This window comes from Pelodiscus sinensis, chromosome 2 (genome assembly GCF_052426305.1).
Source record: "Pelodiscus sinensis isolate ZL-2025 chromosome 2, ASM5242630v1, whole genome shotgun sequence".
NCBI classification, from domain to species: Eukaryota; Metazoa; Chordata; order Testudines; family Trionychidae; genus Pelodiscus; species Pelodiscus sinensis.
The window spans coordinates 113,661,303-113,680,060 of record NC_143053.1 but is presented as its reverse complement, the minus strand read 5'-3'; the positions used below and the strand labels follow the sequence as shown (position 1 = coordinate 113,680,060).

The 18,758-nt window shown below is 38.8% G+C and overlaps 1 protein-coding gene across 1 annotated transcript in view; it reads right to left on the bottom strand.

Annotated features, from left to right (window-relative positions):
- Positions 1 to 15,758: 15,758 nt before the first annotated feature.
- Positions 15,759 to 18,758, bottom strand: part of LOC102458814 (uncharacterized) — a 284,741-nt gene continuing 281,741 nt past the window's right edge. Inside the window, exon 23 of the mRNA XM_089776005.1 lies at positions 15,759 to 17,785. Within this exon, the coding sequence (XP_089632131.1) occupies positions 17,757 to 17,785 (29 nt within the window). The 3' untranslated portion in view covers positions 15,759 to 17,756. The remainder of the gene's footprint in view (positions 17,786 to 18,758) is intronic.

Here is an 18,758-nt window from a genome sequence, read left to right as displayed (position 1 = left end):
CAGTTCCTCTCCTGGAAAGCATTTCCAGTTCAGAACTAAGAGACAAAGTCTGTATAGAATGATGTTCCTTGCTAGGTTTTTCACCTGTGTGAACTTCCTGAGTTTCCTTCCCAGTTCATGTCTATACTGTTTTAAAGCAAATTAATACCGCATACACTTCTTTGGTCAGGACATGTCTCTTTGACTAGTTTGGTTCTATACAAGTCAGATCATGTATTTTTAATACTGTACAGGGGAAAATGTATCATTTTACCATAAAGATGCCACATACATTTTACTGTGATACAACTTGCTGATCAGCAAGTTATGAGGTTTCCAATGACACCTCACAAGGCATGCCTTATACAAAGATTATTACAAAATAATGGAATTATTATTTAGGGTATTAATACATGGTACATTTCATCAAAGCATGACAAATCTGTTCTTTACTTTTGATTATTATTCTACAACATTCTGGGTGCCACATTTCAGGAGAGATGTAGACAAACTGGAAAGAGTCCAGAGAAGAACAACAAAAAATTAAACCAAAGGTCTAGAAAACAATTTATATAAGAAGATTGAAAGAACTGAGTTCATTTAGTTTAGAAAAGAGAAGGCTGAGAGGGATCAAGTACCTCAAAAGGTGTAACAAAGAGGAGAAAAAAAATATTCTCCTTAACTCCTGATGACAGGACAAGATGCAATGGGTTTAAAGTGCAGCAAGGGAGGTTTGGGTTGGACATTAGGAAAAAGTTCCTAACTCTCTGGGTAGTTGACCACTGGAATAAATTGCCTAAGGAGGTTGTAGAATCTCCATCACTGGAGATTTTTAAGAGCAGGTTAGACAAACACCTGTAAGGGATGGTCTAAATGGCACTTAGTCCTGCCATGAGTTCAGGGGACTAGATATTGATGATCTCTTAAGGTCCCTTCCAGTTCTATGATTCTATAATATACAAATCTTTTGAAATGTTTGATTTGGGATTATTTTCATTTTAGATTTTATCTAAATTGGTTCACTCATCCTTAAATCTAACCAGATGATAGCAAGACATTACTTGTAAGTGTTAAACTAGGCATTTAACAAGGGAAAAATAAACACATTAAGGGAAGTGCTGAGCACCTCCTGCTCAGCCCATAATAAATTCAGACTATTACTATTTGGAATTATTTTCTAGTTTAGGTCTATATTTTCCAAAAGAGTTTCCAGTGATTTTTGGTACTTCAGATTTTGGATGTGCAACCTAATTTCTGAAAAAAAATATCAGACCCTATAATAAGGTCTTTCAAGTGGGACATCCCAAAATTGAGGCCTTTAAAATGACCAGTCACATTTGTAAATGAAGTCTATAATTTTTCCTATAGTATGCTATATAATTTAGCTTGCTTTTGAATCTAACAAACATAGTAAAAGTTATGATTTAAAAAAAACAGATTTTTACCACTCTAAATTGCAGGAAAATATTTATTTCATGTATCTAATTTAGATACCAGATAAAGCCATTATAGGGGAAAAAATGGAAGCTTAAACTTAAAAAAAATCTTTGGAATATCAAGTCGGTCAGCAGTTGAAATCCTTCACAATTTAAATTAAAGACCTAATTTGAAACCTACTAAAATAAATTGAAATGCTCCCATTGATTTCATTGGGCATTGGGTTAGGCCATTGTAAAATGGATTACTAGTCTTTGTCTCATTCCTGAGAGTTAAGTGTTCGTGATACAAACCTACTACCAATGCCAGATTTGGCAGTTTCAGCAGAGCTGTCAAGGATTAAATGGAGGGAAAGAATGCACAGTCATTTCACCTTTAAAGGACACTCCATGCTGGCAGAGGAAAGATGACAAGAAATAAAAGAAAAGAAAAAGAAAAAACTCCACAAGTCTGTCAAGAATGATGCATTTCAGATTTCCCGGTTATCTCCTTACATTGACTATGATGGAAGAAAGGATTCACTTAAAAAAAACCTAATCTATGAATTTTGCCCAGAACTAAAACCAAGCTGAAAATTAAACTCTTGCTCTGGCATTTCCTATACAGTTTTTACAGACTTGGGAGGATCGGATAACTCGGAATTCAGATGAATGTCCAAATATTCAGGAGTTTATCCAAATTAAGCTTCTCTTTTATTTAGTGGGAGAAATGAACAATCATGTTTATCCTAACACTATATTCTGGCCACATGCTGCTCACCTTAATGTCACAATTGAGGCCACTGGGACTGTTTGCATGAGCAGGAAGAGCAGGAGTTAACCCTATATTAATGCCTGTGTTATTTTAAAACATTTTGGTTAGTATTTTTTTCACATTTTCATTCCAATTTGGCTGAGACAATAATTGGCACTGCCATAGTACACAGGTGAAATCCTGATTGCACTGAAGCCAATGGAAAAACTCCAATGGTCTTCCAAAGGGCCATTATTTCACCCACACTGTCTGGAATCCTTTCAGCAATTGCAATGTACAAATTGCAGTCCTGGTCAATTTTTGTTTAGGCTGCCAGATCTTGAGGTCAATAGAAGATTACCTAATTAAAGACCCAGTTAATCCCTTCTTATAGTTTTTTTTCCTGTGAGAGGTAGCAAGTATCTGCAAAGTTTTGCTGGCAGAGATTTCTTCTAATTTATGATGCTGAGGGATTGGAAGTGAAATCTATTTCCTGTGGAATAGCCACTGGAGATGTTTCACTTACTCTGGGTTTTTTTCCATGATCTTCATGGACCCTTGGAGGCCAGGGTTGTTAATCAGCTGCTCTGTGCTCTAACCCAGTGTTGTGTTCTTGGAAGACCTTCAGTTCTACTTTCTCAAGGTACGTCTACACTACAGGGGAAGATTGATGCTGCTGCTATCGATCTTTCAGGGCTCAAATTAGAGGTCTACTTAAGACAACTAATTCGAATTGTGAGGGGCCAGTCGATGCCAGTAACCCCAATTTCATGAGGAGTAAGGGAAGTTGAAGGAAAAGTGTTCTTCCTTCAACTTCCTGCAGTGTAGACAGCGCCAGAAGCTGAGTTTAGGTACTTTGACTTCAGCTACGCAATTAATTGCATAGCAATTACTAGTTGCATAGCTTAATTTGACTTTGTCCTGGAATATAGGCATACCCTCACAGAAAGACGATGTTGCTAGGGGTCACTGAATGGCTACAGGATTGCCAATGTGTGTGGTAGACAGGTCTTGGAAAGTTGGACAAAGGCACATAAATATTTTCAAAAACACTCTCTCCTTCTTCCTCCAAGAGCCACAGTTCAATACAAACAAAGTGACAATTATATAGACAGAGGTTATCAATTTTCCTAGGTATCTCTGAGGGGGCATTGTGTGGAATAATGCAGGTCATGGGTGCTTAGGTCTCATCATCACATCATCCCGGCCTGTTGGGCCAAACTTCTCCCTTCCCTGTTTTTACTCAGATTCTGAGCACCATGTAGTGCTTTCTGCAGGGTCCAGGACATGGATGGGATGTGAATATGGAGACAGTGGATTCATCTTTCTGAGAGGGGTCTATATCTGTGCACAGGGGAGACAGGCAGCATCTGAGAGAGGAATACAGGATGTGATCCATGGTTAACTCATTCTGTAGAAAACTCATTTCCATTTAGGGTGGAGGTGGGGAGTCTACTTCAATGATCTATTAATAGGGAGAACCTGACTATGAGATGCTTGAGTCCACATACTTTGTAGCTTTTCTGAAAAAACTAGCAACAAAACAAAAACAAAAGAACCCACCAAAAAAAGCATAACAACTTAACAGAAAGACTTATCACAGTATGAAATGAAAGGCCTCATTAGTTTTTCTTTGATAATTAGCTATAACTGTGTCAAAATTATTAGCTAAAATGAAAGGGACTTTTCTAAGAGAACCAGCATGAATACTTCTAGTGAGTAAATTATATTGAAAAAGCCTTGATTAAGCAATACACACCTAATTTCACATAAAAGTGCTGATTCCTCCCTGAAGATTAACTGTGAACTCCATTAATGTGAGGAAAGTTTGATATGAATATCAATAAAAGCACCAAAAAGTACATGCAAGTGCTACCATACAGAAGGTTTGAACAAAAATCCTGCATACACACAAAGCAGTTTGGAGCTAAGTGTGTAGCTATGTCTTTGTAACAACTTAAAGTGTCTAGTGCTACATGTGAGGCCATAGTGTTTGAAACCCTTGCCCTGAACATGACTAAGTCATGTCTACAGAATGATGGAAGGGAGTCAGTTGATGCAAAAGAGGGTGATTGTATTAAGTCATTACGGTGGCATGGTTCTTCATGACTTGAATACTGCATGGTCATTTCTGCTTATGCAAAGTGAATACATAATGCTATAGGATCAGCATTCTCCTCTCTCATTAGTGGTTGTATTATACACCTGTTACACACTCATTTATCATGTATATAAATAAGTACACAAGGGCAAAACTGAGAATCTGATTCCAGGAGGCAAGAAAAGGAGCATGCTTAGCTACAAGCGTAGACCTTCTGTTCAAAACCCCTTTTAGCAGTGATGCCCTGCAATCTGGCTTCCTAGACCCTGAAACCCGAACCTCAGTCCTCCTGAGCCACCCAGTTGCCTAGACATGATTCCTTCTCCCTCTTCCCCAGAATTCACCTAGTTCTGTGAACTCTGGTTTCTCCAGTTACACCTAATACAATGTTCCTATTCGGTGAGTTGGAGAACAATTCCTCCACCCATGTGCTTAGTGGGGGTGGGGAGATTCCAGCCATCATGCTTCTCCTCCTCCAATCCAGTTTTCTGTAAAGACATAACGCGTTCAGAGGGAGAGGCCTTGCTGGTAAACACCTCATTTTTCAAGCAGTAAGAGTCTGTTGGGGGGCTCCCCTCTCGTTTGGGGTTGCCGCCAGCATCTAGGGCCCTTTCAGCGGTGGGCGGCTCCCACCACTGGCTCATGGGGGTTCCTCCCCGCAACATGTCAAGCCCTCAGGGGCTTTCCCAGCTCCCTGCCCTGGGTCACTTCCTACCCCTGGCCCGTCGTGGCCCCACCTGCTGGCATGAGTCAGGTGGCTGTAGCGGCACTTCCCCGGTGAGCGTCGGGGTTGGCGGTGGCCGGTCCGGTGCCTGGGTCACGGGGGGTTGGCCAGCGGCTCCGCCGTTGGGGTCAAGCCCGGCTTGAACCTGGCAGCGGCACGTTCAGCAGGCCTGGCGACTCCCTTTCTGGTGGTCTGGTCTGCAGCTTGAGCGGTTGGGCGCTAGCTCCAGCTCTGGCCACAGTTTGCCCCTTCTGAGCATGCCTTCAGCCTTTTATACCTTGGCTCCCCTGGGAGCATGCTCAGTACGGCTGTGTAGGTGGGGCCCTCTCCGCCCCTGGCGCCAGGTGGTTGCCCTGGGTTTGAGTGCGGGGCAGGGCCGCCTCGTCACAGAGTCATTCAGTACTAATGGCTCCTTGGTTGTTCTGTCACACCTTTCCAAACATGGAATATGTTAGGCTCCTGATCCCAAATGAATGTTTTAATTTACACTGACTGTGTTACAAATACAGCTAGTGATAATATCAAATGGAATCCATAACTGAGGGATCTGTGTCTCCACACTCCCGGTCAAACACATGTGCAACTCCCTCCATTTGCTGCTTCTGGCACCTGGTGACAGCCACACTCTGGAGGATTCCATACAAGGTTGTACCAGACAAGGCACAGTAAATACAGACCCAGAGAAGGCAGGAGGGAAGTACCTATGTCAGGATCCCTGATTTCAGAGGAATATAAAGAAATCCTTTTATTCATTTTTTTTAATCAGATCAAGAGATATTAGCTGAGATTAGTGAGAAAGGCCTAGTTTCACAAAGGGATTTAGGCATCTACCTCCCATTTAATCCTGTTGGATTTAGGCACCTACATATCTTTCAGGACTTGGGCTTAATCCTATAAAACATAATGGAAAAATAAAAAGAAACAAAGGGCCAAAAAATTCTGAAACTGGCTATATTTTGTTGACTTTTACATCTTTAACCTAACACCACCACCACACTGTAGATTTGGGTGTTAGCTGTTAAAAAATGTTATTTCCCAATTTAAAAACTTCTATTCCAAGTTGGTGCCTGAAGCCAATTTTTTTACAGTGAAGCTGTAAACCTAGGAAAAACAGAGGTTTTTAAAGGAAACACTGGCACAATCCTAGCTAATGGCGCTCTGCTACTGGATGCTGCTATTATAATAAAAAAACCCTGAGATTTTATGTCAGGCACAGAAGTGAATAAACACTCTGAAAAAGAAGAGAAAACAGGTGATGAATCAGTAGCTCTGGATTTGTGAAATAAAATGGATACAGCAGGTCCTGGGTTGTAAAGAATATAAACAACTACTCTGCCGGAACAGTGCCTACATACAGAATATGAACCATTCTTTGGGAAAATGATGGGTTATTAAGGTATGGAATTTAATATCATTGTCAATCTATAAAACTTTTACAACCTAGTCTTATTTGCACAGAGATTACATCCCCAAAGCTCAGTGCCAAAGACACATGTTAATAAGCTCACAACTTTTAATTAAGCAATATGTATAAGTAGATTCCCATTAAGCTGTGATTTGTGGGCTAGTTCATTACAGTGGGTTCCAGCCACCAGACACATATTCAATACAAATCAAGCAGCCTGCATATTATCCAGCTTAATGTGAGCCTACTTGTGATATTTTATCACCAGTTCAGATTGGTGGTTTAGAGAACTATATTTTCTCCTAAGATTGGGGGCAGCAACCAGAACCTTATAATGACCCCATGTCGCTTGCTTAATGAAGCTATCCATCTGCATTGTTTTCTTGTAATTGGTAATTATTCATATAGTTAGTCATAATTCGATAATAAACTTTTTTATACACAGCAGAGAGTCTGGACATATTTCATTTAATTTGAATTTAGATAATAAAATAATGAATAAAAAGTAAATATGGATTTCAAAGACATGGAATAATAAAATTAAATAACAGGGTTCACCCTCAGGGTATTGGTGACGATATCTGTTAGCCCTTCGAAATGAATAAACCTAATTTAGATTCCTAAATAATCTTGAACTCCAGGCCATCTCTTTGTGCCATTGGCTGTTAGTCTTCTTAAAAACTGATAGCAGAATATGGTGTATTCAGACAAATTCCCATGATTTTCAGTGAAAGTGAGACTGTGAAAAGGCTGAAGTCCTAGCCTTGAGAGTCATATGGACAGTCCTCTAGTTTTTAATCTGGGATTTGGGCTTGAGCAAGGACTTTAATACAAAGGGTCCCAAATCCTGGGAAAAGTTCTAGAACAATCCAAACAACCACTGCTTGGTATTGTATCTTCCATCCGTCCTATGCATGCTGTATCAATCGTAACAGAAATGTCATAGTTAATAAACATACTTTACTAATAACAAATCAGTTAGTAACGATTTTTCCTGAGGTTTTCAGTACCACCTATGCCTTATCCAAATGTAGTAAGTGATACATTTTATCAATGGGGGGCAAATCTCTCCACCAGATTCTCTCCTCACTGCTAAAAATGAATAAAATTATCTTACCCTTTCATTTTTAAGAAGTGTTTTCTGTTTTAATCAGTTTTAATTAACCTTCCACTATGTTAAATGATATTGCTGTATTATACCAAATTATTAGTCCACTAAGGTTAGTATCTTGTTACCAGCAGTAACTTGTTAAGTTCCATAAAACTTGTATAAGTGGGAATAGAGTTTCCTACAAGGGTATTTTCTGGTTGTCAAAAAATGAATGAGGTCATGCAGAAGAAAACTTGAAGTACAATTGAAAACAGCAAGGAGTGGAGAATGATCATAATTAGGAGAGGCTTTAAAATGTAGTCGGAACAATTTTTAAAATCAATATGATAAGCTGCTTGTAGCCACTTAGAAGACCTATATATGGCATCATCCCTCTGTTAGATAGGCTTGTCTCATAAATAGAGCCTTAAAGCAACATTCCATAGTTCATGAATTGATTTTGCTGGAAGGCCAGTGAAAACTGAACTGCAGTAATCCAGACACTAGTAACATAGGAGGGCATCCAAGGCTACTACATGTCCATCTACTGCAAATGATTCATTCAAATAGGCCTCTTTCATCACTTCATTACTCCATGATTACTCTATTACACCAATATAATTATTTCTATAGCACTGGCATGAAACTGCAGCAACTCAAGCCTAATGTTCCTACAATAAATACATGGCAAACTGCACCCCTCTCCACTTGTTTAATACACATCACTATTGAAATGCATCTTTGTCATTTCCTCAGAATATATGGTGTTCTGCATATCACAAAAGCTATGAGAGCTGCCAGTATCTGAGGAGTTAAAAAGATGCTCCTGCAGCCTTTTGAGAAAGCTTGGAGTTAAGAAAAATACCCAGACATTTAACTGGTAAGACGGGAACAACATTACAGCCATTAAAATCAAATGTCAAAGGAAGAACTGTGCCTATTAGCTTTTAGAATAAAAAATGGTAGTTCAGCATTAGCAGACACAGTTTGTGCAATTGAATTACTAACTTCTGATATGAGGTGTGTCCGGGTTGAATTTGCACCACTGATCTCTGGATGAGGAAAAAGGGATCACTGATAAAATAAATCCAAACTATTACAATTCTGGCCTAATTACCAAGACAAATTGGTTCTATTTCAAAACTCTTGGCAATGAGATTTAAAAAAAAAAAAATCACTGCAGCCCTGAGGATATACCATCCTACTTTTCAGCTCTTAATGGGACAGTGCTTTGAATTCCTAGGAGGCCACTTCTCTCCAGTTCAGGTACCAGGTTTTAAAAGAGCTAAAGATGACACCGTGAGTGGGCTTCCACTCATTCTGTGTTGCAATAACAAACTGCAGACATGCTACCAATCCTACATGTCCTCCAGCATACATATAGGTAGGGAATCACCCAGCTGCAGTTACATTCAGGTTCTCTGCATGAACCAACAGTAGAAAGAATGTCGCCAAGGCAACTTCCAAGCTCTCCAGATATGCACCCCTCTGGATTATGAGCCCAAAATTATACTGTTTTGCATTGCACAAAGAACTGTACAGCATAGGCTTACACAATTACCCCCTCCCTCAATGTGGAGAGGACTATCCATGGGACCTTCAGGTAAGATTTCCAGGCATTTCACTCCAAATTCACTAGCTTAGATTAAAACATAAAATAAATTAACTACAAAAATAGATTTTAAGTGATGATAGGGGATAGCAATCCAACCAAATCACATCACCTAGCAAATAAAATAGAACAGAAATCCCTTTAGCTTGGGTCCACCAGTTCTCCCTGGGGTTCAGTTTTTGTTCCTCAGGTGTTTCCAGGAGTCTTCTTGGGTGGGGAGCAAAGAACCATAGATAATGTCCCTTCCTGCCTTATGTGGCTTTCGTATACAGTAGGAACCAAGTTCTAAAACAGACCAGTTTGTGGAAAAATACTGACATTTCAAGATGGAATCCAGAATCACATGGCCTGGTCACATGGCATTGAAGTGTGATAGCAGCTATTGCTTAAAGGCTGATCAAAAATGCCCACAGGAAGGTTAAGCTAATCCATGTTCCATTGTCTTTGTGGATGGGCCATCAGCCTCTCCTGGCTTTTTTATTATTGCTCCTAAATATTGGAGATGTATGTTTTCTAGTGTATGCCCATTTGAGATATAGATTCCTAGTCAGTTTTTATTATTTCAGATTTTAAAAAGGATACATGCATACAAAAATGATAATCATTCAGCGAATCAAAATTTTTTCAAGGATACCTCACATGACTTACCTTGTACAAAATACATCACTGTGTAGAATCACTGTGAAGAATATGGGGTGCAGTATCACAGATTCTATTTCATTATTTCTCAGTTATATAATCTTTTCACTACTGGTGAAATTCATACAGGGATGTGGTGGCTGAAAAGGACTACAATGCAAAAGAATCCTTGTGCTTCTGCAGTATAGAGAATAGGCAGCTACAGAGGAAATGCTTAAAGGACTCCTTTGACTTTTTGATAGCTCCATAGAGACAAATATGAAAGGGCTATTGTGGAAAGTAAGGGGCATGGCTATTGGGCTGCTTGTCATGCAGATCCAATGTTTACAGAAGTATTCACAGAAGACGTATGATGGAGTCGCTAACCCCATTCCTGCATAGGGCCAAAACAGAGGCTGTGAAGGGCTTCAGAGCTGCCATTCACCGACATGTGCATCAGGGTTAGATTCTGCAGTTCTTGTGTAGTTCTCCATCTAAAGTGCATTTACTTGGGTGTCAGATTGACATTTTACCAGCATTCATCCTCAGAACAGACAAAAGGAATCCTGTGGAAACTACAGCAACATAATCTGTCAGCCAAAGAATTTAACATATAAAATGCACTACGTTTTTTTTTTTAATTTTCTTCATACATTTTTACTTGTCTTGCTATCACATATATGAGCTGAAGTGAGTTAAAGGCTGAAGATGTGAATGCTACAAATACAGAGGTATACTAAAAGGAATTTCAAATGAGACTGCTTAAGTGCTTAAAGTTAGGCATGAGTTTAACTACCTTGAGGACATGAGCCCTACAGGGGTTAGAAATACAGACTGTTACAGCCCTGGAGAAGTTTCCAGATGAAAAGTCACCACTCTGTTGTATTGTACTCCACCATTGTATTCCTTATGGCTCCAAGCCAATAGGGTCTGTATAGTGTCTGAGACTGCTTCTAGTTTTGGCCTTCTTGGTATATTCCTGGGGTACAGAGTCCATAGCTGGAAATCCGTCTTGGGATACTGAATTCTACAGTCAACTACCCTAAGCCTCAAAATAAAGTCTGAACCTCCCAAGCCTCTTTATGGACTCCCATCTCCAGAGTTCTACCCCCATAGGAACTCCAGCTTATAGTTAACTCTTTAGGGATATGTGGCATGTAAAGAAAGGAAAATGGGATTTTAAAGGAACCTCTTAAACATAAACAAACTTTATTGTTAGCAAAAGAGCACTGAAGATTAGGCCAAGGATGGCCAACCACGAACAGTGGGTGAGCCACATGAGTAGCCCTACTTCTCCTCAGTGAGCCACAGCAGCCCATATCCCTCCTGTATCTTTTTTAAAAATTAGAAAGGGTTTTTGATGGTGTTTGCGCTATGTTACTAAGTGACTGACTATGGTACTAAGCAGACTAAATTCTCTGTATAACCTTAAAACTGTTTAATATTGGACGGTGACCAGGTCATAGTAGTAGCTTCGACACTTGAGCCCATTGCATTTAAATTAATTATAACAGGGCTTCATTCAGAGAGTGTGGTCAGTTAGAAATCATACAATTTTGCATTTGTCTAGGCAGATATTTTAAATATATGCAATAGCAACCTAGATGAGGAACATCAACAATTTCATTAACAAGTAGCACAATATTTGCCCATACCTCCCATACAGTCTTTTTAAAATGCACCCTATTATGTCAAGTTAAGTCAGCCTCGTGTCATTATTTTATATTAGTGTTTGTGACAGAATTGGCATAACCAAACAAAATGCCTCAGAACAATTACCTCAGCCAGGAAAACTGAGAAAAGGAATGTTATATTTTGAAAATTGAGCTAAATAACATTTTCCCCCCACCCCCGTTCTTTTTTTAATAGGAAAAAATGTATCTTAATGTTTATAACAAAAAATGGTTATATTTTAAACATCAGAAGGTTTTTTGAACATAGATCTTGTAAAAAATAAAAACAAATATTAGTATAAATATATAAATATTTCCCTGACAGCAAAAAAAAAGGACAAAAAATAACTACTGTATTCTGCAGTAAGCAATAGGAATGATTTTACTGCAGTGTATGGCTCATTATTATAGCATACTAGCAGATTTACCCAGCATTGCTGAGGTCCTTGACATTAACTCAATTTTTTTTTAAATAAAAGGAAAATATACATGCTTTATTTAAATTATTGTATTTTTAAAAAATAGTGTTATTTTTATTAAGTTAATTTTTATTTCAGATTTCTTTAAAAAGGGGATTTCTAAAGTTTGTCCTTTTAAAGTGTTAGTATTTTTAATGGGAATTCCATCAAGGGTATTTTTCCTTCATCCTGATACATTCTTATCATTTGAACAAAAAAAGGATGTAGTCAATTTAGTTTCCAATAACGTTGCCTTCTAGTTTTCAAACCTTACGCACTGATTTAGCTGTGCCAAAACAGAGTACTACTCGAAATGTCTCTATTTTATCTCCTTTCTGTAAGGTTTATTGAGAAGCAGTCCTATTCTGTGTTCATCCTATTTTTCTGGCTCGTTTTGGTTCAGTCTCTTTCAATATTCACTCAATTACGCCTATTTTGAGGCCTGCACTTGATTTGGTGACGCTGTCTCTTTTCCTTTTGATTTTATGAAAAGCAATTCCATTCCAGGCACATTCCATTTTCATGACACAACCAAATTCTTATGTTGCTTTAAGTTATGATCAGAGGAAGCTGTATGCTGAATTTGGTGGTCCTAGCTCTTACCGTTTAGGAGGAGTTCTTGATCAAACAGACTAACAAATTCTCTAAAATATGTAGTAGACTATCACTTTCCTTCTACAAGGAAAGACTTTGAAGCAAGCAAAGTCATCAGCATAATCTTTCAAATATAAGGCCCTGTCATAGGGCTCTCTACTCACTGTTGAGGCACTTTCTTGTGGCTCCATGTGGGGAATAGTTCTGGACAATTTTACATCCTCTTCTGTCTTTCATTCACATTGATGTCCTCTTCTGCCCAAGGAGTTACCATGCTCCTTCTGGCTTCAGTCATCCTTCAGTCAGGTCACTGTAGTCTTCCCATTCTGGGGTATCAAAGTCTCTCAATACAAACTTTCTTAGACAGTCTTCCAATTACTACCCAGCCAGTACTACTTCCCCAGTGACTGCTCAAAGAACCCAGACCCATCCTCTGCTCTAGGTGCCAGCTCAGAAACCTTCAAATCAGCAGCCAAGAGCCTCACTGTCCCAAACCTTGCTACCATTTCCCTGAATCTTTTCCTACTCTACCCCTACTCTATCAACCTTCTGGGTAAACCCCTTCTTCAAGGCCAGGATCCCAGGACTCTCCCCCTAGATTTTCTCCTTTCCCCCTCGAACCATAGAGAATACCTGGAGGCTTCTATACTGCAGCCACTTTTCTACTGCATACTTCTTGGCTTTACACTAGCCTCTGCTGCTCCTGTTGAGCTGGGCTCTGTCAATGTTTGCTTATCAAGTCTAATTCTCCCTCAGATGTGGCCTAATCAAGTTAATGAACCCCTCAGGCCACATGAACACTTTCCAGACTAGTGGGGGAGGGGGGAATTCCCTAACATAGATTTCCCTAACATATGAGTGTTGTACTGAGCTCCAAGTGTGAGGTGAGGTGGAATGGTCCTCAGTGCACCCAGGATTGTGAGTCACCTTGTTATCCCCCTGCCTCTACTATGATAGAGACTTGTTTTTGTTTAACTGGGTATCAGCTCCCTGAAACCACAGCCTGTGATCCAGCCCTTCCTTTGCCTTGCAGGTTAACAACAACACATACACCCCAGTCCCTGAGCCCCTCTGAAGAATTCCTCTGTATTGTCCATTTCCTCATTCACTGAACATTCACAGAAATACCAGGTCTACTGTACCTAAATGGAACAATGCCCAAAGCAGCTCACCTGAATGTACTCAAGATCTCCATCTTGTTTAATATCACAGAACTGAGCTATATTTATAGTGAAAACTATAGCAAATGTATTATCAAAGATTCAAGAGATAATGATTAAGGAAAATGAAAATAGAGTTACAAATAAAACAAAAGGATAATATGTTTTCTCAAGATTAACTACTAGTTCAACCTCCTATCTAATTAAGTTTCTCTTGTCCAAAGCCTTTTTGCAGTGTCTTCAGCCATGCAGTCTTTCACATTTCAGCCCTCGTGGATATGGAGTAAAAAGCTTGAAACCATGACCCCTTAGAGGTTGACCAGAGCCACAAGACAAATAGCCTCCATCCCCAACACACATTTATTATTTTCTAAAATCTTGTCATTTTAAAGCCAATCATTAGTTTTTGAGAAACAACCTGTGAGATTTTAATTCTTGGATGTGGCAACACTGGCATTTGTCTTTTGTGAAGTCAATTGCAGATCAGGACCTGGATCATCCCCTTTGTAAATGATTTCCAGCAGTTCTGACTCATGGAGTTTCCAGTACATTTGTTCTACCAGGAGCAGGTTGGCAGCAATTGTGGCCTCCAAATAGTTTGATCTATAGAAATTTATGAAGTCCCTAAGCTTCCTCATATCCTCCAGCCCCTGATGATACTCTGCCAGCATATCTCTTGTAAAAGCCACTTCCCCATGAACTCCACAGTAATAAACCCTAGTGGTTGAGAATGACATTGCAATGAGGCACAAAGGGAACATATGGGGCCCAGATCCTCAGCTCATATAAAATAGCATACCTCCACTGACTTCAACTAAGTTACAACAATTTATGCATGTTGAGACTCGGACCCTAGTCTCTAGACTGTACTGGATAATGCTACCTTAGTAAAAATAAGAATGATGGTGGGTTATAGAAAAAAAGAGTTCATCAAACTGCTCTGTGTAGGAATAGAAGATTTATAGATGAAATGGACTGAACTGAAAAAGATTTTTGAAGGCATGTTCATTGAAGAAACAGAGAAAAACCTAAAAAAAATACAGAATATGACACAAGGATTCCAGGCCTTTGTTGTCTGAGAAATTTGTTGTGATATGTGTGTCCTGGCTGGGGCTTTTCTTTTAAAAAATGTATAGAATTAAAATAAGTTTTTAATATATATGTGTGTGTGTACTTTTTATTATTTTAGCAATATGCCGTCAACTACCTCTCTAAGCATTAAGCAGTTGATTTATTTAATAAAACTGAAGACTGAGCATCACTGAAAACACCGGTTCCAATGGAATACTCTCATGCTGTGATTGGTGAAGAGCTAAGTAATTTGCTTTTAATGCTAGCCCGTATCACTTAGCACTATATTTAACAAAATGATGAAAATCACTCATTTTTCATCCACTTTCTTAACTGGCTCTCAGTGTAATGAATCTTCTTTAGCATGAGCCTTTCACTAGATATATTAAAATTGTCCACATTCTCTGAACTACAAACATTTTAATTTTTAATTCATATTTATGTCTTTATTCTTTAACAGAAGAGAACTACAGATGGGGGAGCAAAATTGGTACCTAGGGAAACTACATCTCTGAAAGGATTCTTTATTTACACTTTTCAGTAATGACTACATAGCTACACAGGAAATAATTGTTGTAAAGGAACACTATACAAACAGGTAATTATTATCTTTCATTAAGTGATAGTGAGTTGTCCTAAGGCACCATAGAGATTAACAAAAATATATAGTATCAGAGCTTTTGTGGGTAAAAAACATTTCCTCAAATGAGTGCTCTAAGGTGCCACATGGCTACTTGTTTTTAAGTTACAGACTAACACTGCTAGTTTTCTAAGTAATAGTGGGCTATGTCTGCACTGCAATTATTTTTTGGAAAAAGGTATGCAAATTGCAAACCAATTTGCATAACTTTTTCTGATTCTTTTTTCGGAAGAGGCTTTTCCGATATTTGGCCCATCTACATGGGGCCAAATGTGGGGAAAACCTCCTCTTTCAGAAGAGCCCTTATTCCTCATAAAATGTGAAACATGGGGGCTTCCAAAAGAGCGCACCCGTTTTTTCAGAAATTGATCCAAAAAAGCAGAAGTGTTCCCTGGATGTAGCAAATTTTTTCCATGTGCTGGGGTATCCCAGGAAAACTCTGTAGTGTAGACATAGCCGTGGTGATGTTGCTGACAACAGCAAAGAATATTCAATTTATAGTCCATATTCACTCTAGGTTTACCAACTGAACTCAATGTGCTCCTACAAAATTAAAATTAAAGTAAGATCTGATGCAAAATTTGAAGTCATATCAAAATTATTTTCAACAGATATATGACTGACTAAAATGGAATGGCACCAACATAAAATTGAGGTAATACAGATCCTGCATTTTTAAATTAAGTATTCAGAACCAGATCTTCAGCTGGTATAAATGGATATGTGTCAGTGAGAGCTTCTAGGATCCAACCTATCTCCATACATAAAACCATTCCTGCTACCTGATAAAAGTAATATTTCCACTGTACTTAAATTGAAGTTGTGCAGGTCACAGTCTGGCACATTAAAATCTGCTGTGTTGATATACCTGTACAAGCCATGAATTGATATTGGTACATTAGGCACAAGAAATGTTGCTCAGCTCAAATTTAAGAATTCCACTGAAAAATCCGAGGACTTTCCTTTGATTTTCTCCAAAGAAATAGCACCCACAGGAAGCCTTTCCCACTTCAAAACTCTCAACCATAAATTAAAGACTAAGTGAAAATTAAAGATTCAATTTCATTTCGATGGTCACTGAAAGATGCTGTTCAAGTGTTTTTTAAAACTATAAAATCCAAAACAAAGGACAACACTATTTATAGTTGTACCAGAGATTTATTTTTCTTCTTTGATCTTCTACTGGACTTTTAAAAAATCCAGTTAATAAAGAAAGAAAACCTTCACAATATTTTGCCACCCCAGAAGACAATTCACCAGTGGTACTGACGTTGACATTGACGTCCACCTTAAGTAATTTAATAATTTCCAGATATTTGAGAACCAAAGCTCTATATATCAAAATTAATCAAACAGTATAAGATGTTCAGAAAAATCCAACAAAAGGTCAAGGCATCTGAAGCAGTTTTACTGCACCAGTGTATACACCGCAACATCAGCAAACCCTAATCATAAAAGAAGAGCAAAGCTTCCATTCATATTAAAATAAAAATAAAAATATGAAAACTGTTTTCCATGAATAGTAGAAAATACTGAATCAAAAACTTTCCTTTACTACAGACATGTTGTACCTCAACAGGGCACAAAGGGACAGTAAAGTAGCTTTGATCAGGAGACTGGGCAAAGGATTGGGAGTCAGCAGATTTAAGCTCTATTTCCACTTCTTTCATGGACCTACAGTATAATCTGGGGTATGTCACTTAACTTCTATATGCCTCTCTTTTTGCTTTGTTGTCTAATTTTAGTGTAATCTTTCTGGGGTAGGGACTTTCTGCTTATGTGTTTGTACAGTGCCCAGCACAATGGACCCCTTCTTTAGTTAGAGTATCTAGGGATACTGCAATAAATAATAACAACAACAATAATAATGCCTACAGCTAGTAACTCCATCCCTGGGTAGCAGAAATGCTGGGGTTCCCAGTGAAGTGGTCATGAGTAGGAAAATGGCCTCTTTGGGGCTTCATGGACTGTGAGGTGGCTTGGAGGCTGGACACAACATTAAGGGTGATTACAGTGGTATGAAGATATTTTTGCCCTGCTTTGAATCTTACATCTTACAACCATGACATTGTAGTGCTTTGAAAAATGACTGTCAAATACAGTAGTATGTTATTCATGAAGACTGAAATGCAAATCAATAACCCCCCCCCCTCCACCTTTACAACGAAACAGATACAAATAAAGCCCATGAAGTTGGAGATCCCAGTAGGAATAGCCTGATATTTTGTGAGGAACTCAAATGCAAAATTTGTATTTGCAGTTTATATATGGGATCTGATGTGCCACCAGTCATTGAAAACAACTGGAGGTTTCTGCACACAGTGTTTGCTGTACTAAGCAACTACAGGTCTATGCACATGGAGCTGTGAACAGAAGTGGATGTCTTATTGGATAAGGATGCAGATTATGAAGATGACGCAGGATGCAAAAAGTGCAATGAACTGAGCAATCTTCCTGGTGACTTAGTTCTTGCAGGAGACAAAAGGAGCCCCTAAAGTTAAAAAGAGACATATAAAATAATCAGACGATTGACACCATACCATCTGCTGTGTTTTTTTTCCTCATCAGCAAGAAGTCTGAGCAACTGGCTATGTATCAATCTCCATTATTTTCACTAAAAATTCTCTGTTCATTTTTGTTTGCTCATCTGAATTGAAATATTGAACCTTTAAAGATTCAACCATCATTATCTGCATGACACTTCTATCCAAACTTGGGCACTGACAGCATTTCTGTATATGTGGAGAAGCACTGAAATCCATGGGGAATTAGCAGAAGTGTAGTTTGCTTCTGGATTCTGATGTAGGACTGAGGCTTTGTATACGGGGATAAAATAAATATATAGTTCATATTAATGACTAGGTTTAATTAAGTCATTATGATAATTCTGTATCATTTAATACTTTGCTACTACAGGCAGTCCCCGGGTTACGTACAAGATAGGGACTGTAGGTTTGTTCTTAGTTGAATTTGTATGTAAGTCAGAACTGGTACATATTGTAGGGGAAACTCTAGCCAAACATTTTCCAGAGCTCAGTTTTATTCTCCCACACCTCACTTCCCTCAGTCCTTTATTCTCAAGCTGAGATGTCTGCTGAGAAAAGCCGCTCCGCGTCTCCCTGGTCTGCTTGGGGGGGCGCTAGCTTCGCATCTCCTTGGTCTGCTGGGGGGAAGCAGCTAGTGCGGGGTTGCCTCACCCCGTTTGTAAGTAGGGATCCGATGCAAGTCGGATCCGTGTAACCCGGGGACTGCCTGTACTTTGTCATGGGCTGCTACTACAGTTATTAGTGGAGAGACATATACTGGCACCAATCCAAGCAAAGATTTACACATGAATTTAACATTACACTTATTAAGTAGTTCAGTGTATTTCAGTGTATACAGTTAAATGCAGCAGAATTCCTTGTAAGACTGGAGCCATAGTATATATATTCATGGGTAAACACACAAACACACACACACTG